The sequence below is a fragment of the Myiozetetes cayanensis genome, unplaced genomic scaffold (assembly GCF_022539395.1).
Source record: "Myiozetetes cayanensis isolate MyiCay16 unplaced genomic scaffold, myiCay2020 scf2-11, whole genome shotgun sequence".
NCBI classification, from domain to species: domain Eukaryota; kingdom Metazoa; phylum Chordata; class Aves; order Passeriformes; family Tyrannidae; genus Myiozetetes; species Myiozetetes cayanensis.
The window spans coordinates 25369655-25392942 of NW_026087411.1; the positions used below are offsets into that span (position 1 = coordinate 25369655).

Below are 23288 nucleotides of genomic sequence, written 5' to 3' on the forward strand. Positions count from 1 at the left end.
ATGTTTGGATGAAATTAAGTATACAGTACTAATATTCACATTCCTAAGAGCAAGACTGAAACAATGCTCCCAGTGTTCATTCCAGTGCTTATTGAAAAAGAAAAAAAGACCAACTGACATCACCCTAAACTTTACATTCTCAGCATAGATCCTTTAACTCCCTAAAAAAAAAAAAAAAAAGTAAAGAATACAGATGTTTCAACAGCTGAAAGAAAACACTGTGTAAATACTGAGCGTGGAAAAATATGCCACTCACCAAGCTATGAAGGTTGAAGTAAAAGGAATGCCAAAAAAGGGTGTTTGCAAAATGGTAGCAGTAAGGAGATTACTGCAGTAAGCTAAACATGGTTCTTTGGAATTGTTCCATCAAAAGCTTTTGCCTAAGTATTAACATAAGAAAACATCAAACATGATTTTCCTTTTCTTCTTTAATTTAAAGACAGATAAAATTTTATTCTTGTTCTATGATAAAAACAACTGCCAAGTTATCTCTGTATTCTGAAAATTAGGTCCAATTTTTCATTTTCTTTTTACTACGACCACGTAGATAAGAACTGGCAAGCTGCTGTGACAGGTGAAGGCATTTTTATTAGGAAGATAAAAAGTTCAAAGTTACAATAATTAGCTCCAGGGAAAAACAAATCCTAAAAACCCCTTTTTTTTCTTAAAGATGAAAAGTGCCAGAGTGATAATTAAAATGGGACTAAGAACATCAACTTCCACCCCCAGTTTCCCAAAAAGTTATCTATACAAAAATAAATGGGAATGTTTCTATCTGCTTACTTTCTGATATCATCCTGGTCTGTTAAAAAAGAAATACAGTATTTTATCATGAGCAAGTATGGTACGAACACAGTCCTGGAGTTCATGCTGCTCCCCCAAACAAAAGCAGCCACGCACTTTGCAGAGTGATACTTTAAAATCAGTCTAAAACCACAGCACACAAATGTGCTGCAGCAGGCAGTGCTGCTGGCACCCCTGTGCCCTGCATCGTCACCACGTATGACCCATCCTCTGCCACACTGAGATTCAGCAACTGTGTGGACAGATCAGCTCTATTACAGTCATTAAGACTTTTCTTCATCTAATTATGAGAAAAGTTTTTATTCACTGTTTGTAGGAAAGAGTAAATACCCTGAGTTTATTTCCACATTTAAATGACAATATATTGAAGAGTAATTTCAAGTATTTATCAATTCTCTTGCCATCCTAAACAGATGTGTTAGAAAAGCTATCATTCTTCTCATAGTCCTAGATCACTTATATATACCAGATTATTATAGGCATTACCCCCTTTGTTCCTATCACTTATTTTCTTTGAAGTCTTTAATTTCATGACAGTAATTTCAGAATAGATCAGATTATTATTTCTGCCAAATATACATTATATGATTGTCATATCTAATTACTATATATGAATATTGTTTCCTTAAATTTGTTTTTGATGGACTAATAAACTCAGTCTGAAGTTCAAATATTTCCCTTTGTAAATATTTTTCTGAAAACTGCATAAAATATTTTTCTTCCTTTAAAGCATCAGCTGGTTCACAATTCATTTTTTCCATTATTTTAGCTTTGTTTTGTCAGTACATTTCATCATCTAATTACACAATTTTGCTTTATTATTAATAAGAAATTATTGAATTTAAATCCTCCTTCCAAATATATCCATCAAAATTCATAAAGCTGGGTTTATATATGCATTAAGTTGTTTTTATTAAAATGAAGGCAAGCAGGGTATGATTAAGAAGTTGTAAAATAAGGTTGGAAAGATCTCAAGTTATGAATAAAAATACAATACTAGTTAACTCTGTATAACCGAGCAAGAATAACACAGCTATTTAATAATCTGAAAATGATGAATGTGCCATAACTAATGAAAGATAGAAAATGCTGAAAAATAGCAAAGTACCTCTCTTCTCAGTGACAGTTATATACCACAAAACATCCATTAATAAAAATGTGTTCTTAAAACTGAAGATAAGCTCCTGCTTTTTCCCAAAATGATCCAACAAACGTGAAATTTCATAGCTCAAAGTTCTTGCAACACAATTTTACTAAGTTTTTCCTTCAGGTTTTACTTCCTATTTTAGTCAGGGGCAAACTGAATTGCAGCTACAAGTTTGTGTATGCAACTCAAATTTTGTATTAGAAGAAAACTAGACAATGAGAAGTTTGCTGCCAGGAAACTTCAAATTCTTTAGTATTATTTACTTGAAAGACTCAGTTGAATTTTCTCCTAAATGTACAAGGCTTGGCTATTCACACAGAAACCGGTATGACATCTGACTTTATAATTATTAGGACTTTTTACCATTAATATTTAAGATACTTTTTAAGCTACCATTCATCTTATTACTAAGGATACATTTGCAGGGCAGAAAAGCCCAACCAAAAGACCTGTGAACAGACTGGCTGATGAGAAAACAGAAAACCCCAATAATAAACAGCACTAAGAAAAGGCAAATCTGCCCAATGAGTCAAAGAAATGGCAGATCTGACCAGGTCTCACACACATCCTCCTAACCAGCCAGCTTGACCAGAGATGAAGGAGGCTACTGCAGAGCTGGTGGCATTTCCATTCTCTGCAAATATACCTATTATCTTCCCACAGCATGTAACCAAAACCTGAAAGTGTAGAGAAAAGACCACACCAGACTGTGCACTGGAAACAGTTAAGAACTGTCCTCAACCTGTGTTTCTGATCAGAATGAACAGCAGGAAGGATGCAGTGAAGTCTCTTTTCCCAAGTCTATACCCTGCCACCCTAAAAGCCTGTCTTAATCCAGCTGCCTCAGAGGATATAAAGCTACACACACATCTCCCACAGCTGTTTTTCTCTCGTCTTTTTTTGGAGGTGGCATGAAACAATTTGAAATTATTCTTTCCTAGGCTGTGTCCTCATAACACAGTTATCCTGTACACGTCCACACGGAGACAAATGCAAATGAAAGACACATTCTTGTTTACTGAGGGGTATTTACAATTAGGAGGCAGATTAAAGATACAGCTACCCCGCTGACGCTAAGAAGCTGACATGTAAGAGACACAGCGAGTAGGAACATGTTTATCAAGAGTGTTCAGAAGTACACTGCCACTTGACCCCGTAGCTCTGCTGGTTTCAGCAGAGGTGATCTCCTGCTTCAGGAATGTCTGCATTAACACACAAGCTGAGAAAATAATTAAAAGTAGGCCATATCGATTTGACGCTTTTATTTCCTAAATTCACATTATAGCCTAAAGTGAAGTAAAACTTGCAGCTCCAGAAAACAATTAACTTCTCCCAACTAATGATTTGAAACCTCCGGAAAAGAAAATACGTATACAAGTCTTTCTCTAACAAAAGGAAAACATTCAGTATTTTTAAAGTCTGAGGAATAATTTGCCACATTAAATGTCCCGGTGCAGGTGGCTCTAATCATGGGGAAAAAAAAAGAAAAAAAAAGGTGGTGCTTTTCAAGGTCATATTACACCTTCCAAAAGCTTTTCCCCATTTATATATTAAGCCAGTCATAACCTGTCACTGTACATGCCTCTGCCTATAAGGATCAACTTCCCCTTCCATTGCTATTTATTTACAAGCATTTTGTCACTGTTAATGGCTCCATTTTCATCTGAGGAATTCAGTATTACCAACTGCACTCTTTTGTCTGAACTCTAAGCCAACATTACAAAGCCTGCTGAACTTAATGTTTGATTGCTCTTCTATGGCAGGGATTGCTGCACCTGAGTGCAAATAATAGGGAAAATGTCCCTCCCTTTCAGAAAATTCTCACATAATTAGTTGCAGGTAACAACAGGGGCATTAGAGGCAACAGCTATGCAGATAAATCAAACACCATCCATGTTGGTGCCCAGGCCCTGGACTCAAAAGCCAAACTCCTCTGACATACAGCAACAGAGCTGAATAGAAGCAGAACTCACAAGAACTTTCCCCAGTCAAACTTATCCCTATAAAAGGGAATATACAACTGAAGCAGGCAATAAAAGTAACTTTATGTCTAGACATCAGAGTTAATGTGTGGGCTTAACTTGCAGATAAGTCAAGCTGAATTCCAAGAGTAAACTTTAAATACGAGTTCAGCTTTACAAAGGCAGTACACAGGACAACAGCAGAATGGAAGATGGATGTAATGCAAACTCTCTCTTTTTTTTTTTTTTTTTAATTACAGTAACATCTAGAAATTAATTCTTGTAAGAGGATCCCACTGAGCTGTAACATGAGACGGAAAAGACAATCCTCAACCAAACAGCTCTCCTATATTTTCAGTCTCACTGTACAAGACAGTACAGGTCATTCACATGTGTATGTGGACACAGCCACTTTCCAACAAGGAAGATCACTTGAGGGGAAAAAGGACTTCCTCAAATACACATCTCTTTACTTCTTTTCCATGAATGATGCAGAAATAAAGCTTTTACTTATGTAAAATGGCATATGGTTTCTCAACATGCTGTCCCCCTCTGATATTAAAAAGTATTATTACAGAAGAAAGTCTTGCAGGTAAGGAAACAGAGAGATTTTATGATTTATTTGAAATATACAAGGGATGCATCCCAGAGACAGACTGAACTCAGATCCTTTAAGTTCCAGTTCACAGAGAGTAGGCATATGCATGAGAATTTATGTGGGGAGAAAAAAAATGCTTGAATTATGCTTTAAGTATACTTTTTTGAAAGCACTTTGCTCTCCAGAGAACATAGCAGGAAGAATATCTAAGGGCCAGTAAGATGTACATTGTACCACCAAAACTACACAGAAAATATCAACAGTATTTCCTCAGGGTTCATCAGTTTTGGACCACTGATCTTCCTGAAGTTTTTGGAACTGTGAAGTTCAGAGAAACACAGACAACTTGCAATGAAGTTTAAACTACAGCAAATACATAAATCATGCTACTCCTGAAGCTCAGCAGATTTTTGCCTTACACATATGGACAAGCTATTTATAAATTTTCACTTCCCATCAGGCTCAGCATGATGTCAGCTTACAATAACAAGTTAATGTTAATGTTTTCCAGTAATTTCCACAGTGCCATTTAACTGCAAGTGCCCTAGCCAAGGTAAACTTAAGGGCAAGGAAAGGGCTAACTGCATAATCATAGAACAACGTTAATGAATTTTGCATCTCTGCTTTGAACGCTTGGAATTCTACCTGTAATGTATTTCCCTTTTGTTCCCAAAGTTTAATCTCACTAGTCAGCTGATTACATCTCCCCCAAACAGCTCAACTATTCCTTCTGATTTTAATTAGTGACAATGCTTCACCACCTTGTGGATTTTTCCCCCCAAACAAACAAGCATCCTATGCTACTTCAGAAAGTGCCAAACTCAAAGCTATCAAACATTCCCTGAACTCCAGTAAGCTCATGCACTTTGTTTTTCAATCAGCAGGAGCACCACGGCAGATGAACGCTGCCTCTGCAAATTCGCCAGCAACAGATAAGTTCTGAAGTAAAATGATGAAATTTGCTGGGGTTCTTCTCTTCAGAGGAATTAGAAGCTCATCGAAAAGATGTGGGTTTTATTATTATTTTTCCCCCTTCTCTGTTCCATGCAAGTGGTAAGATGAGTTTTTGACATAAGGGAATGTAAACAGCAACAAGTTTTATGGTAGAAAAAGTGGTGTTTTTTTTTTTAAGTAAGTTCTTTCAACACCTTCCATACTCATGACCACCTTCTCCAATATTTGCACATGCTTGCCTTTGATTCTATTATCCCAGGAGTACAGCTGTCTCACTATCTCTAAAAACAGTTCTAAGAACAGGTTTTTAGAGCTGCTGTACCTTAACCCTCCACTCGGCTTTGCATAGTGAACTGCATAGCAGCTGCCTCCTGAACACAGCAGTACCAGTGGCAGATGTTACCCTGCCCACCACCTACCTGTTCAACTCTGCATTCTGCTGAAGTTTGACAACTTCCAACACCCTACCCAGGCTTCTAATGAAAGCCAACTTGCCGCTCCCTTCAGTCCCATGAGTTCGGTCAGCAGAGGCCTGATATTTAAATTGAGCAAATCTTACTCCTTTCTGCTGCAATGTCTCAACCATCAGCCGACTTGTGGCAGCTGCAACACCCAGCAGCAAGAGGGTTAGTGATGATCAGCTGCATGCGGACTGCTATGCACAAGCTGTTTGCAGAGCACACACCTACACATATTTTCTGCCTTAAAGCCTTAAAACTGGCAGTGAGAGCAACAACTAGGCAATGCACCCATTTCACTAAATGCCAGATTTGCTCAAAGCAAGTGAAAACAACTCTGCATCAGGGAAAGAAGGGACTATCAGGGTACTTCATTGTCTTTTTCTTTCAAATAAACACCAAACAGAAGTTGGTAAGATATCTCAATGGGTTCTTCACTGTTAACCCTTCACAATCAGTAGCTTGGTCTTTGCAGTTTGGTCTTGCCTGTGTTCATCTCTACCCACCACTCCCCAAGCTGTGTCCTATCACTTCTGTGTATTACCAATGGCTGTGATTGCAACAGCACCCACAAAAGTCAACAGGTTTTTTTGTTAACAGATTAAAAGCACTTTCTTTTACTACCTTTGGATAAACTAAACCACAGTCTAGGGAGACCTTGCAGTTTAAAGTCACTCCATAAGTCTGAATTTGGCAGAACAAAACTGAGTGGAAGCCACCACTATCCTCGCTCATGTGTGTCCAATACTTCATTCATAACACCTAATAAACTATAAGCAGCGAAAAGGAGCCACACTGAATGGCTCCTCTTCCCACAAATCTTATGTGCATATCCATTATAACTGAGTGGCAATCTTTTAGCATCCCAGAGGTGTCTGTTCCATACCCTGTCCTAAATGCTGATCACAAAGCATCCATGACCCTGGTCATCAACAGATCATGCCGAGGATTGACTTTGATGGATCATCCCATAAACCAGCATATTTTTGGTTTTTGAGCAGTAAAATTCCCTACAGAACTAAGACTAGAGTAAAGCAGATGTAAGAGTATGAAGTATAATTGCTTCAAATAAATGTAAACATTAAAAATGTTTCAATTTGGCAAAAACTACAACAAAATTATACAGCAAGGAGATGTCAGAAGTTAGGGAATCCATGGAGGTAGTTTAGAAGTCTACTTAAATTCCAAACAATTCCATGGTTTAACTGTGCTTGGAAAAACAAGAGAACTTGATCTGAAACCAAGTTCCTTCCTTCCCTCTCCAAACACTGTTAAGCCTTTTCTGTGCACTTTATCAGTCTTGTTTGCCTTACAACACATTAAAAATTATCAACTAGTTGCAAAAGGGGAGTCCATGTACTTATTTACTTACTTAATGTTAACAAGGATGAGTTCTTTCCTAGTAAGTTACAGGTAACAATAGAGTAAGAGCTTTTTGTTAAACAAGTAAAAAGGTAAAATAAAATAGTTATTGATGACATTATGGTTTTCACTACATACACCTGTGAAGAGATGCCCTACAGACAGCATTGTATACAATAGCAATACAGAGTATGAATGTTTTGTATTATCAACCATGAAAGAAATTAAAAATTCCTCAAATTTATCACCAAGTTCTCGGTTTTAGTTACTGTACAAATTGGACAAATACCATATCTGCTACCCAAAATAACCCATTTTATTCACAGGAAAACGGGTTAATGAAAGCAAAAAGACCCAAATCAAGTCTGTCTAATTCAGCTCTAAGTCTGTGACAACAAACACCTCCTGCCCATAACACCAAAACCAAACGGCATCATCCGGGGACATCTCTGAAGTGCTTTATGCTTGTATAATTGCAACAGTGCAATTGTTTTAAGGATTTTTGTGGCTAATCACAGTGCTGTAATTCTATTCAATAAAACTGTTTGTATAAAATCCCAGGGATCCTCCATGTAGATAAACCCGTTATAAGCCCCATTCATGTACTGACAGGATGAAAAAATATATATATGATTCACTCCCAACTTCTAAGCCTTTCTTCCTGTTGTCCTATTTAATCTTTATAAATATCACTGAAATAAAACTGAATTAAAAGATAATAGTCGGATGGAACATAAATTCTTCCAAAAGGAAAAGTCTGATGGAAAAACATTAGCAAGACTCAACTAGTCAAAGAGTTGATGGAAAAAAGTGTTAAAGGCTATGACGGTTACAAACACCTCTTTTTCTGAGGAAATCTGATAGCCTACTGCACTTGGGAGTTAAAAAAACTAAGAAGTTACTGCTATAAAAATTTCAGAGCTGGACATGATAAATTTAAGAACATTCGCGGCTTGACTTTGGAAATATTTAGGATGAGATCATTTATTTGGACCACGTGATCATGGAAGTCCACAAATTAAAATTTACACAAAATTAACTTCTTCAACTGTTCACAAAGTACCACATCATATAACATTGTAAATGCTATTAGTCCAAATATTATTAGAACTATTAATTCTTATCAAATTGGATTTAAATGACAATGCTGTATATTCAATGTATCTGTCTGAAAGACTTTAATGTACAAATAAGTTTTTTCCTATTCATGAGCACAACAGGGCTTTTCAGAAAAATTATGAACATGAAACAACTCTAGGGGTTTCATTACTTTGTAGCAGTATTTCTTTCTTTAACACTGTGTATCTACCACTGTTACCAACAGTTCCTATTTTGTTTCAGAGAAAACAGTATTGTGCTTTTATTGCTAAAAGCAGTACGAGGTTTCAAAGATAGCACTTTTTTCCTCCCTGGTAATCACTGAGTACCAAGAGGCCATACTGAAAAAACACTATTACCTCATCAGTCCCTAATATCCACAGAACTTAGTTTGATTAATTTTAAAATAAATTCTTACAGTATGATAATTAAGAAGTATAAATGATTGTCTCAAAACAGCAAATACAAAAAAAAAAAGGTACTTCTACTGCTGGAAGCCCTTGATGCACTTCATTCCTTCTATGGCCACTTTCAATACAACACTAACTAGTACCACCATGGAGGTTTGAAATCCTACCTACTCAACAAGGCTTCCATAGGAGAGGGGTACCCAAAGGTGACAACACCAAGTCCCTTCTTTTTGAAATGCTTCAGGAATTTCTATGGGTTGTGGGTTTATTAACATAATAACCTAAAAAAAGTATGAAGTGTATAGGGTGTTTCACATAACATACTGACAATATGATTTAAAATTTATCCTTTGCCTTGAGTTGATCTAGTTTCAAAAGTGACTTCAGTCCAAAGAACAAAAGTTCTATCTGGTATTTCTTCTGCCATAAAATGATTCAATAGGTACAAAAATCAGAATGAAAGAAACATGCCAAGCATGAACTCAATAGCTCCACCTATATTACCTTTGAAAAAAAAAAGTGGTCATTGTTCTTTTCAGATTTCTTGTTCTATTTGCCAGTGGTGTCTGTTTCACCAGTCAAACAAGACAGTCAGCAACTCCGAAAAATAGATGAAAGATTTCTCACAATTTGCAAATGTAAGATGAGTACATCACAGGCATTTTGTTTGCTAGAGGAGTGTTTTTAGGGAAATAAGAGAAGTTTTAAGTTGGCTTTTCCTACCTTAAACTGGGGGGGGGAAGGGGGGGATCCTTAAAGAATAGCAACTTTATACTACAAAGCTAAACAAAGGCATGCATTTGGATTGTTGAAAGGAAAAAAAAAGGTGCTAAGAAACTTCAACTATACCGAAGTCAAACTCAGTATGAACTGTAAATGCTCAATATCTTTCATTTAGGTCAATTGTTTAAGTGCTGAATTCATAAGTGACTTCTCATAGCAAAACAGAAGGTTTAAGATTGTTGGTGCATTTGCACAGAAAAAGGACAAATCTGATTTCCAAGGTTTAAAGCTTTCCTAATACCCACTTCTGACACAAAGAAATTTCTGCATCTACAGAATACTTGTGTATATTTGAGGAAATAAATTAATAACCATTGCTTATTTTTCACATTAAAGCCAGGACAAAATGAACAACTACAATTTGGGAAGGTCACCTGCCAAATACAGATCGAGACATTCATTGCACATGTGAAGACAGACTGAATCTGAAGTGTGCACCTCTGGGTAAACTCTGTGTACAGATACATTTGGGTTGCACTTCTGGCAGCACAGTAATGACCTCAGCGCAATAAGCAACATACCAGGACAGCCTGTACTCTTTAAGAGAGGACACAGTCCAAAACAGAGATATGGAGGAGCAGGCACCTGAAACAAGAGTTGGTGGGAGTGAGTTGATAGTGAGGGTGCCAGGGGAAACGGAGAGATAACAGAAGCACAAGCCTGAGGAGCACTGAGGGAGGACAGAATAAAAGCACCTGCTGCTTATCATTCCTTGCTTGCTTGAAGTTGTGTGGGAGATTTCCACTCTCCCAAACATAAAGGAGATTCTGATGATCCAAAGACAATTGGCACCTTTTATGAAGGAGGGAGCAGACAAAAGGAGGTATCTTGAATTTAGAAGTGATAAATTTAAAAGCATCCATATCATCCTGTCAGCATCACCCTTGCCCTCTTCTGCAGTTAGACCACACCTAGGCTATTTCCAGGACCTGCTGAAGGTTCTGCGGGGTACTTCAAGTCCAAGATCTGCTGGCAGCTCCACCAGAAGCCTCATTTTTGAAGAGCCAACTCAGAATCCACATTATTCATTGAGTGTTTTAGCAGCCATCCCCCAGAATTGGGTGCATGTTGTACTAGACAGTGGAAAACAAGTTTTCTTTCAACAGAGCATTGCTCCCCACATTGCCCCTGACCTAAAAACAAAACACATAGACAGATCCTTACAGAAAGGCACTACTCCTACTCCTCCAAAAAAACCCTCCACCACTAGACACAAGTATAACACAGAATCTTTTTGTTAGTCCTGCACCCACAAACTTTCTGTCCCATGTAGTTTCTTTATGTCAGTTAAATTTCTGTACAATCCTTCCTCAGCCTGAATATCCATTTCTCATTCTTTTCTGGCCTATGAATAAACAGCACTGGAGGAACAAAATCAGAGGAACATATTTCCAGAGTATGCCATAGTTCAGATTCAGTCATTTAGAACCTGATTTAAAAAAATACAGTTTAAGTGAAACAGCCATGTGGAAAAAAATGTTCATAGCAAATTTTAGCACCACAACAATAACTACTTCAGAAATGCCAATATTCTAAAATAATTAAATTAATAAAGCCAAGAAAAAAACATTAGCACTGCAAGAAATGCCTGTGACACATAAACATTAAAAAAAAAGTAAAGGAACTAACATACATTAATCTCGGTTGAAGACAGAAAAAGTACATTATGTTAATTCAAAAAATTTGATTCATAAACACTCTGAAATTGATTTTCACACATTGGAAAAGTGTCTTATTCTTGTTTGGGTTTGTTTTGTTTCATTTTCTTATATTTCCAGGTTTTCCCTCCTCTCTTCCTTTCGATTTTTTGTTCCACTATTTGAGATTCTTGCATCCTGGCCTTCAACATTGCTAAGTTTCTAGTGGGTAGTTACCCACTTAAAACCACTGCTCCCTCTTCATTCAGTTCTCCCATCCAGCACTCTTTAAATGCTGATTTTTCCCAGCTTTCTTCTCCATTTATTGAGGATATTCTTCTCTTTTGCAAACAAGCTGAGAAAGCTTTCACAGACCATAGTAGTCACCTTCGCCCATTCATCACTATAGCCTGAACTTCTGAAAACACAGAGCACAGTAAAAAGCCCTTGCTTTTCATAAGTATTTTTCATATATCCTCCAGCAGTCAGAACTTATCAAGGAAGAGTATTTTTAAAAGTATATCCAGGAAGTGTATTCAGGATTATCTCTTTTTTGGCTCTGAGAGGTTTTAAAGACACGGATCCTAGATCAAAAAGAAAGGAAAAAAATCCTATGTGGGTGGGATCAAAAACATGTTTTTGGAGATGAAAAATGAGCACCATGGAGTACTAAATTAATCCACTGCACCACCTAGGAGAATATGATATCTTCAAGTACACTTTACAAGTTTCAACTTTTCCCTTCCCAACTGTAAAAACATCCTCTGCCTGTGACAGAGTGATAGGATTGCTTTCCTGACTAATCATGAAGGATACTTATGGATTCATAATACAAAACAGGTGCAAAAAATATGCACAAAATTGAACCCTTAGAAATTCAGATTTTAGACAAGTTCAATTGCTGTTCTGGGAGGTCTAAATCAAGTTAACCAGCCAGTACCTAAAACAGTTCAACTCTCTTCAGGAAGATTTAAGTAATAAGAAGTAAAATACAGTGCCAATAGCATTTGTTTCTAACATCTCCATCATCTAAGAACAAAATAACCTATCCATTGTGAAAACTATACCTAGGAGGAGGATATATCTTCCCTTAGTTTAATCCTAACATTGAATAAAAATTGTTTTATATAACCACAGTTATATACAGTGGGTTTAGTCACTGCATGTTTATCCAAGACATAACTAGAGAAGCTAGATGACCACTAGTGATGCTTTATGGCTGTGACTGAACACCAGGCAGGATACCTCAAATGGTGGCACAGGCACAGGCACCCCAAAATCTCTGCTTTTATTCATAAAGGAGAGGAACTAGGTGCACTGGATCAGGGAGACCATAACATTTGCAAAGCAACTGCTTGCCATACTCACAACAAGAAGTGTCAAAATCTAGGGTGTGGGTGAGAGGGAAGCAGTGCATCCAACAAGTCACCCATTTCACTGTACAGAGGGGGCAACTGTCGTGCTCTCCCTGGCACAACCCATAGTAGTCATTTTTATAGTTACTTCTCAATTTAAAACAGCAGCACCTTGTTTCACTAACTGATGAATGTTGCTCATTCTGTACTAAACCCATGCTTTTTTTATTTTAAAGATGTCAACATAAGGTTTATAACAACAGCATCTCTGCACATCCTTATTTGTCTTAGGAAGAAATTAAATAACGATGCAGACACAATGAAAAGACCTAACAGAGTTGTAAGAGCTGTCTAAATCTATGTCCTTTTGAAAACTGGTGACATGTCTAAGGAAGTCAAGAGATAATATTTGGGAGCAGTAAAGTTCTTTTAAGTTAAAGCAACTTCAAAGCAGTGTATAACTAGCAGACCTCATACATTAGTAGTACTACGTTTTTTTCTTGGTCCTTTTTTTTAATTAAAAAAACCAGTTGACGGACAACCTCTGGCAAAACCTTATCAATGGTTTTCCTTCAGAGAGACTGCCTCCTCCCATTCTTGGAACTCAGTTACATTCATAAATATAAATCTTGTCCTCGAAAACTTACTGCTTCCTTGTATCAGTGTACCCTTATGTAACAGTTATTATGAATTTACAACACAAAGAAAGGAGACAACTGTTCTGTTGTTGCCAGCTACATATAACTGAATGTTTTCAAGTTGACATCGATATTTCTTTTCTCTTTGTACTAATCTTAGAAGTCAGGCTTATCTTGAACACTAAAAACTGAGCTTAGAGAAGAAACAGCTGAAAGGAAGTTTCATTGGAAAACATTTAATTTTAGCAGGTTTATTTCTTTGATCTGTAGATAATGTAACATTTGTTTACTATATTAAGTTTTTATAAGCCAACATTGAACTGCTACAGTTCAGACTTTACTGCCAAGACAAATAAAAAGTAATTCACCATAGTCAATGTTTCTGTGCTACTGAATAAAGCCAAGTAAACAATAAACTACTTCCCCATTCATTCTTCCAAACTCTAGAGAGCCCTAGTCTTCAAAACAAAACAAGAAAAAAATATGACCACTGAAAAGCCTGCTGGTAATTCACATTAAGGATTTTTAGGTCAAACTAATGAATAGTATACTTCTCTCTTTCACCCAGCTACATGGACCAACATCCAAGAATGACCTTCAAAATGTATTTGACTAATTTGTCTCCTGTTGTCGTATTCTCACACCCTAGTCACTAGAGTCTGTGGGGTTTTATTACCTACTCAGTCCTGTAATAAGGACAGTCCAGTGATTGCTTGCTTGCTCTTCTTCATGCATCGTTCTTCCCTGCTTTATTTTCAAATTATTTAAATTGCCTTTAGTCCTCTGAGTAAGTGTCCAAATATTAAACTCATAAAACACAACAGTGATCATAATCTCAAATACCTAAAGCTTGACCTTGCTTTGGAGCAACTTAGCTTAAAATTATCCTCCTTTTAAAAAGGAAGGAAAGAGGCATCCACATTCATTAAGCAGGCTCTTTCATTAGTTTCATCAACAACGACCTGTCTTAATACAACTCTGCCAGATAATTAAGCTAACATATTGATGTTTTCATCATAAACTGCTTCTTTTCATCAGTACAACCATGTACTTAATTTTTATCTTCAACATAGCCACATCCATATATTTTTGGCTTAAGAGCACAGTAACCTAAGACAGTACATGCAGATGTCTCTCCAGCTGCTTGGTCTGTCCTACTCTTTTTTCCTTGGCTTACACTATTAGTCCTTGCAGGAAGCAGCACATTGACTCAGACAAATCTTTACATGACCCGGTATGGTTATTCTGAGGTTATGTTCTTGTCCTGGCTTTCTTCCTGTTTTAATCAAGTCTCCAACCACCCTTTAAATCACTTCTTCAATCTTTAAATCACTTCTTCCAGCTCTCCATTAAGATTTAAAACATCAGCATGTCCAAAGAGTTGATACAGATAATTTAAGTTTCTACCACTGCACCAACCTTGATGCATGCAATAAACTCCACAAAGAAAAAACACAAACAGTACATAACTCTCATAGCGTTCAAGGCCAGTGTGGATCAGGCTCTGAGCAACTGGTCCAGTGGAAGGTGTCCCTGCCCATGGGAGGAGGTTGGAGCCAGATAGTCTTTAATATCTCTTACAACTTGAACCATTCTATGATAAAAGCCCTATACAGAAAAACCCATCATGCAACCATGCAGGCTTTTTAATCATATTTTTATTTTTTAACACAAGGATTCTAGGTTCTAGGTACGTTTTCAAGTATTTTCAGAAACATGGATCTAATTCCATAGGATGCTGAGATTCCTTGAAAAGTAACTGCCAGTTTCTTGTCTCACTGAAGTCTGTAGGAAGTTTAATCTTTAAAATTAATGTTAAATAATGTAAAGAGTTATGAAGTCCTTTATCTCCTATTAAGTCTAATTTCTGTCACATGCAACTGACTAATTCGATGTGACTCAGTCTGTTCTTTATATTTGAGAGAGATACAAGAATGCTGCTTGTTTCAAACACAAAACAAGAAAAGGTTCAAAAAATCGGACCAAAATTCTTTGCATTCACGTGCCAAATAGATCTGCTTGAATTAGTAAACATAAAAATCCAAACTAACAACACTCCCCAAAACCCCTAAAACTAATTCCACACACACACACTTCTTTGAATTAGCCTAATGCTCTAATATCGATTTAGCTAATTGAAACTACAGAATTTTGAGGAAAATTCAGTGTGAGAAAATTTGAGTATTAAGCATAATAATTTGTCAAGAGCAACTGACTGCTGACTGACGATACTCAAAACAACACTGAATAAGTGAATTTCCATTTTTATCTTCATGAAGCTTTAACCCTGCATGAAAGCATTACAAATTCACTGTTTCATCTGTTTCTTGCCAGCTATATTTTGTATGTCTTTAAGAACAGATTCCCAAAGAGAAGGAGATACAATTTTTCTCTGGCAATGAAATACACTGGCATATGCTCAGGGAACAAATCTCGGGATAAATCAGTAGGAGTGACAAAGTAATAGTAAGAAGTGAGAAGTCACCAGTGAGGAGAAGATAAGCTACCAGCCAGGCCTCAGATAAGAAGAGGGGGAATAGAGAGAAATCTTCCTAGGGACCACAACAGACCATGCAGAACTTCTGTGACTGTGAGTTACAGCAGTGACCGAAACCAGTCACAACAGGAAGGATCCACCTGCAAGGACATGACAGACTAGCAGAGGGTTTTTAAAATTTTATTCTACACAGGTGTTCAATTGCTTGTACAAAGTACCACCAAAAATGTAAATGCTTGTCACAAACAAAGCAGCTTCCAGGCAGAAATTGTTCCTCAATGATATGTGCAGCTAGGAACTTCTATGAAAAGCTTAAACTTAGACAGTGCAATCCATCTCCTGATGGAGGGAGCAAATGGAGGCACACTTAAGTAAAGTCATGTAGTTCCCTCCATATATAAGAAGCAAATGATGAGGGAGAAGTCACTGAATTCTCCTTCCTCCTAATCTGTACCCAAAAGACACCAAAGGGAATGCAAAAAGCTCTCCAAATAGAAGGGACAGATAAGCAAAACTTTTTGTACTGGTTTGTATCCCAATCTTAAGCTGGACACTGTCAGGATGTAGTTATAAATCCACACAAGACCTCTGGATAGTAGGTCAGCACCTTCAACATCTCAGAACAAGGCACAGACAAGTTAAATGAAAACACAATGCCTCTTTTAATAACTTCCATTGACCTAATCCCGTGTTCTATAAATACATAACTGTAGGCTTGCCAAAGTGAATGTGAAGAAGATCAAACTGATAATATACAAGATAATGAGTCAATTCAAGTGCAGATTCATTCATTTGAAAAACAAATAAACTTTAACAGTAATTACATCTGCTCCATGATTAATGGCAGCTGTCCAATGAATTGTTCTTGATATGAACAGTATGTAAGGGTATATACACTCTCAGAGCACAGATTTTTCCAGTATGCCAATGTGAAAAAGATTTCTTGAAACTAATGAGTGCAGAACTGTGACTGAAAACTCCAGTCACACTGTGCTATTCTACTGCACTAAAAACAACTGGATTCTCAATCTGTGTACATCACACAGCCTTTGAAATCTTGCATCAATCATGTTAACTGATTCTCACTAGATAAAACCAAAGCTGAAGTTTAACATCTGCTTTCCTTGGCAAACCAATCTGAAAGTTCATGCATTTGGGAGGGGTTTTTGACCATCATAAATAATCCACCACCAGATGAATTAAAGGTGCTGCCTTGTTTTCTGGACAAACCATCTTAGGGTCCCTGTAACTCTTCTTCACTTCAAAGCGCTCAAAGGAGAAGGTTTAGAATTAGAGAAATAAAGAAGTTTTTGTGCAGATGCAAGGTTGTGATCTTGTTGGGACCATGGAGACAACATACAATAGCTGATATGTTTGCGGTAATGCAGTGAAGGGATACAAGTTCTTTAGGAAGGACAGGTGGGGAAGATGAGAAGGTGGGAAATGACCTCTCTGTGACAGAAAGCTGGAATGCACAGAGCTTTTCCTGGGGATGGATGATGAGCCAGCTGGGATCTTATAGGTAAGGACTAAAGAGCAGACCAGTATAGGTGACACTGCAGTGGGTGTCTGCTATAAGATGCCAAGCTGAAGAGAACAAATAGATGAGGACTCCTACAGACAGTTAGAAACAGCCTTGCATTTTCAGGGCCTGGTCCTCACAGGGAGTTTCAGCCACTCTGGCATCTGATGCACAACCAACACAGCACAGCATAAGCAACCCTGGGGCTTCCTAGAGAGCACTGATGACAACATCCTGACAAAAGCAAGAGAGAAACAACAAGGAGAGGTGCTCTGCTGGACCTCATACTCACAGACAAGAGGATCTGAAGGTAAAAGGCAGTCTTGGCTGCAGTGACCATAGATGATGGAGTTCAGGATGCTGAGAAGAGCAGGGCAAAAACCAAAATCACAACCCTAGACTTCATGAGAGCAGATTTTGGGCACTTCCTGGATCTGTTTGTTAAGAATCACGTGGGATAAGGCCCTAAAGGGACTGGGGTCCAAGAAAGTTGGTTGATACTCAAGGACCACTTCCTCTTAAGCTCAAATGCAGTCCATACCAACAAACCGTAAGTCAGACAAATATACCAGAGGGCCTGAATGGATGAACAAGGACCTCTTGGACAAACTGAAATGTAGAAAGGGAGATACAGAAGGTGGAAGTAGCGACACATAACCTGTGAGGAAAACAGGGACACAATCCAAGCATGCAGAGATGCAGTCAGGGAAACCAAAGCCCACCTGGAGATTAATCTGTTTGAGGTACTGATCTTCATCTCAGTCTATACTAGTAAAACCCATGGTTAGGAATAACACAGGCTCAAGCTTTCTTCCCCTAGTATGCCCAGAAGCTTACCTTCTTGGACTCTGTTCCGTGTAAAGTGTAAATATACAGAACATGTTATCTTAATTGTATCTAGAAACTATTCAAAGTTTCCATCAGTTATTTCCAATCCAAGTAAATTCATGTTTATAATATTTAATTGTTGATTTGCAATAACAACCTTAAAAAACTAAATTTACATCAATATTTCATTGTTTAGACAAGATCATCTACAACAATAAAAACTATGAATGTTATGCCCACAAATCTATGCAAACAAGAATTAACCAGGTCCACATTGATGGAAAGAAAGATTCTGTATAGCTTCATGAAGATGCTCTGATCATCTGGAGCACCAAAAAAATAGAGGGAAGACTGGCAGGAATCTCCACTGATTATCTGTCCAACTTCCAGGCCCAGGTAAAACGTTATAAACATGATGGCAGATCCACTATTTCTAAGTGCTGAACATTAATGCATCCTTAATGTTAGAAAGTAGTTTCCATTACTTGACTGTGTCAGCAAATTAATGGAGAAAAGTATACCTTTCAGTAATCACCTGTCAATACCTTCCACTTCCCAATACTAAGTATTTCTGTAGAAATCTCTTGAAGACTACAGCCAAATTTTGGCCTGGCCTTTCCAATTTCCCCTCTGCATGCTATTGCTTCAGTATGTTTCTTCTTACTTTGCATTCAGTAAAGAATTAATTTGTCCACACTGATGTGTTATTACACTTTTCATTCATTCCATATTAGGTTGCTTTCCACTTCTGGAGTTACTGTTTCTTTCTAGAGTTACTAGCTTTCTATAATTCCTTTTTCTACTTAGGGCTCATTTTCATGTGATATCTCTCTCTGAATCCTGTATTTAGGTGAATATTGAGCTGTACCCAGTTAAGACTGCTGCCCCTGAGACTAGACATTTCTACAAAAAACACAGACATGACAAGAGAAAACAGACCATGTCCCTACCTGCATGATTTGTAACACTGTACATCAAACCCGTATATGGCAATTACTAATCCTAAGCAGAGATTATTGAATAAAACATTTCTGAATTAACTACTGGTTCGTTATGAACTTCTCAATTATCTTGGACAGACAGAACACATAGTGAAAGAATTCCAATCCTAAAGAGGCAGAAGATATGCAAACATAAAATCTTCCCTAGGCATAAATTCCGATACACTTATGGAAGTCTCTGTATAAAGCTCTGGACGAGCTCTTTCTTTCAGCTGATCAGCTAAAAACCCTAGATCTTAAAACAAAACAAACCAGAAACATTTCATCATTCAAGAAGGTTAGTACAAGACTTCTGCATTTTCTTGTGGATTCAAAACTTGATTCCCTTCCCCCAGCCCATTCTCCCTGCCATTTTGGATTATGGAGCAAAGTAGACACTGCACTCAGAAAGGAAACACTAAACATAGAAAAGATTTTTCTTTATCTTATTCAAGCCAGTCCATTTACTTAGGATGCAGAACTGCTTCTTGAAGAATATCATCAGTTCCCCAAGAGTTAGAGAACAGCAGCATTCCTCCTCCACAATTCTTGAAAAGAATTATTCTATAAAACCTGTAAAGCATAAGATTATTTTATCCTCATGCACATTCATATTCCTATTTAAACTGAGCCATAGTAATCACACTGGGGACAAAAAGCAATGTTTTCACATAATGCAGAAGTCTGAAGTTAAACCCAACCCATTTGCATCCAGTGTAAAAAAAAAAAAAAAAAGAAGAAAAATCACTGGTCATCTCAGCATTTTGAAAAGCAGGCCATGTTTGGACAGGCACTCCATCATGCTGGACTCTTTTTGAATGATCTTTCTGTAAATTAACAATTTGTCTTGCAAAAGATGAAATGATTGCACAACTCTGAAACATAACTGAAATATACCTTCAAGATTCATTGCATTTGGCACTGTCACATAAGCTTGAATTCTGAATAATTCCAACGTCCTTGTTAAAGAACTGACAGCATATGAACACTGAAATAAAAAACCTGAGCAATGAACTTAGCAGTTTGTAATGTGACTGAACAAATGAAATTACTGAATTCCATTTTTGTAAGATATTGTCCTTGTACTGCTGGAAAAATCTGAATTTTATTGAGTTTTGTATAGACTTGCTCTTTTTAGTAGGGATTTCTGTTTTGGTTTTATATTTTCTCTACTGTGTCATGGAAATGCAGTGCAAACAGTTTTGAACATTGCCAGGTCACTGTCTCTTAAAGTAAGTCTTTCGAAAAACAGTGTTTTAACAAATAGTCCTGTAACATCATTTTCTGCACTTTAATGAGCCTTAGCAGCACTTTTACAAATCCCAACTTACACTGATAAAGAGGAAACTGAAACCATGCATGCAGCAACCCCTGGAAGTCACAATACTTTCAGTACTGCTTACAGGAGGTGCATGCTAACTACATGTTACACTACCTGGCATTAGTGTTTCAGAGGTATAACAAAGATCACCGCCTTGCCTGATTTTTTTGCACATCTTTATCACTCTACAGTATTTCTTCTGCATGCTTTGTTATTTTAGACTAGCAACAGATAGTTCAGCATTTTAGTCATACACTAAATTAAATTAAGCATTAAATAAAGATTTTGAACTTCCTTGATTCAGAAGCTGTAAAATCAAAGCCCAAGACAAATGTGAGAAACCAAACGGGTGAGGTACAACTGACATTTCTGGGAGAATATGATACTCTGGCAGCACTAGTCTCTCCTGGTGCAGTACCGATGACAGGACGTAGTTTCTAGTAGCTGCTCAAAATTCATGAAAAGTCAGGTTCAAGCCCTGTCTCACAGGTATGGAAAACTACATGTAAGATCATCTTAGCAATACTGGACATTAAAAACTAGATCATCCTTTGGGTTCTTTGATATCCAGTTCATCATTATTATTATTTTGGGATTTTTTTTTTTTTTCCCAGGTCACTAAAAAGGAGGCAATAGCTTTATATACTATAGCCAGCCCATACCTCATGACTAGGGTTATAATCATTTTGGACTAAGAAAGCATTTAATTCTCACTGTTGGAATAACCCTCTCTTCCTAACTCCTGAGCTGTGACAGTGGGGCTGCACAGGTAATTTGATGATGGCACTCTCCCCCTCCCCACGCAGATGCAGCAGCTCACAGGTCTAAGCACTTGCATGTATCAGGTGCATGGACTGCTTTTCAGAGCAGGAGATCATCCCACACCCTGCAACAACCTCCACTGTAACCAATCCAAATACAAATTCAATTGCCCGAAACCATTTACAGGTAAAGTTGACATTAACAGCTCTAGTGGGACTTCACTCATTTCCCCATCCTAGATTTCCTGAAAGGTCATGGTTTTAAAGGGAAATCATATGCTGGAAAAGATACAATTAAAAACCAAACCAAAACAACCACACACACCCCACCACACATCTTACAGTGGGAACACATACCTAGAAAGCTTGCCAACTAAGGCAGACCAACAGAGCTGATCGTGTACAATGTGGCTTTGTTGGAGGGTTGCTCATGAAAAACAGGCAATAAAAATGAGTAACTTATTACCACGATAGCTCAAAAATCAAACACTGTGAACTGACTGCCATAAACCAAGGGAATGATATAAGGAGAATGAAGAAATTTCTGGTAAGTGAACTATTCTCCAGAATGTTTCAAGAAGATGACAAGGTAAAGATTAACACAACTTATGAAGCAAACTGACAGGAAGCTGCTGGTGCAGCAGGAAAAGCAAATGAAGTAATAAATAAATACGTGGGTAAGGAGCAAGTCTCAAAATATACCCAATGCTGTTGGTGCTTGGAGTTCAGCTTTGCCCAGTCATTTTGGGCAGGTCACACAGATCCCTCTGTAAATATATTCAGATAAAGATATTTGCTCCTAAGCACTTTAATCTCTAAAGATGAAACATTATATGAAATGCAAATGTTACTATTTACAGTTTACTGCCTTCTAATGACAGCTGAAATGTGCATTCCATATTTATCATCTGACAGAATCAGCTCAAAATCAGTCTTCATGTATGTTTTGACAATGTGTGAGCATTAAGCACAACTCACTGTGTGTTATTTGGTTGTCAAGTATGACCAAAAAAAATTCAACAGAACACCTACAGTAAAAAAAAAAAACCAACAACCAGTGAGAAAACACAAAAAACAGCCCTCAAAAACTTACTTGCAATAGTGTTCCATGAATACTGTTCTGTCGTATGCAATGACTGGTAGAGTCTGGAAGCCCCTCCAGCAAGGACAGCACTGTACGTGGTACTTCATTTACCATAACAAACGGCACAAGGGCCCGACCCGACATCTCACGGCAACGGTACACAGGAGAGTGCCCACATCTAGAATAAAGAGAAATACCTAATTTTTGTCATCCAGCCGCAATCCATTGTGGTGGCTAAAACAGAAAAAAGGGTAAATGCAAGGAAAACTTAAACAAAATATTTCTCACATATCCAATACATGGTCTTTTTTCTCAGTAGTGAAAGATTATTTTCCTAGAAACATAAGTCATACTAAAACTATGCTGGAGGCTTTTTGTCCTTCACAAGTTCCGGTGTTTACATAGAGGAAAAAAATAATAAGAAGGAGAAGATGCAATTAATGCCATGAAGAATGCAAGTATATGGTCCTGTACCATCTTTTTTAATACTTATGTTACTTATTAATCATATTCAAATGTATTATGAGTTCAACTTCAGTTAAGCTCCATGTTGATAATCGGATGTTTTCATAAAAACACATCATGTCTACTGAATTTTAAGCCAAATCTTCCATTGGTTTTTAGCACATATTTAAAGGCAGGAAGTAACAGACGTTTCCATTATTTATAATTAGTATCTAAGAGATAAATACTATTTTATTTAAAACTAAGTGCTAAGATTCAAGACTGCACATAAAGCACAGGCCAAAAAGAATCTTTTATCTTTTAGTGTTATTAAGGTTAGGAACTGGTTGTAGATTTATGAATATATATAGAATGAGCTATTCAGCTACATTAACACATTAATCAGCTGTATACCACTTCAGTAGCATGTATACTGATTTGAAGTGAATAAGAGTCCTTAATCAGCTAAATAGGTTAGGCTAAATCTTTCAAAGCCAGTAATTCTTGCATGTGTCAGCTGTGGTAACACAGGTACAATTCAGCCACCCAGAAAACTGAGAAAGTTACTACAGGATTTAGACCAAAGGCCAAATGTCCTAAAAATGCAGTATCTGGCTGAAGTTATGTTCTGATACTCCTCATCTAA

The 23288-nt window shown here is 37.3% G+C and overlaps 1 protein-coding gene across 1 annotated transcript in view; it reads right to left on the bottom strand.

Annotated features, from left to right (window-relative positions):
• Positions 1-23288, bottom strand: part of THADA (THADA armadillo repeat containing) — a 160545-nt gene that overhangs the window by 67263 nt on the left and 69994 nt on the right. The window contains 1 exon segment of the mRNA XM_050315607.1: positions 22208-22376. Within this exon segment, the coding sequence (XP_050171564.1) occupies positions 22208-22376 (169 nt within the window).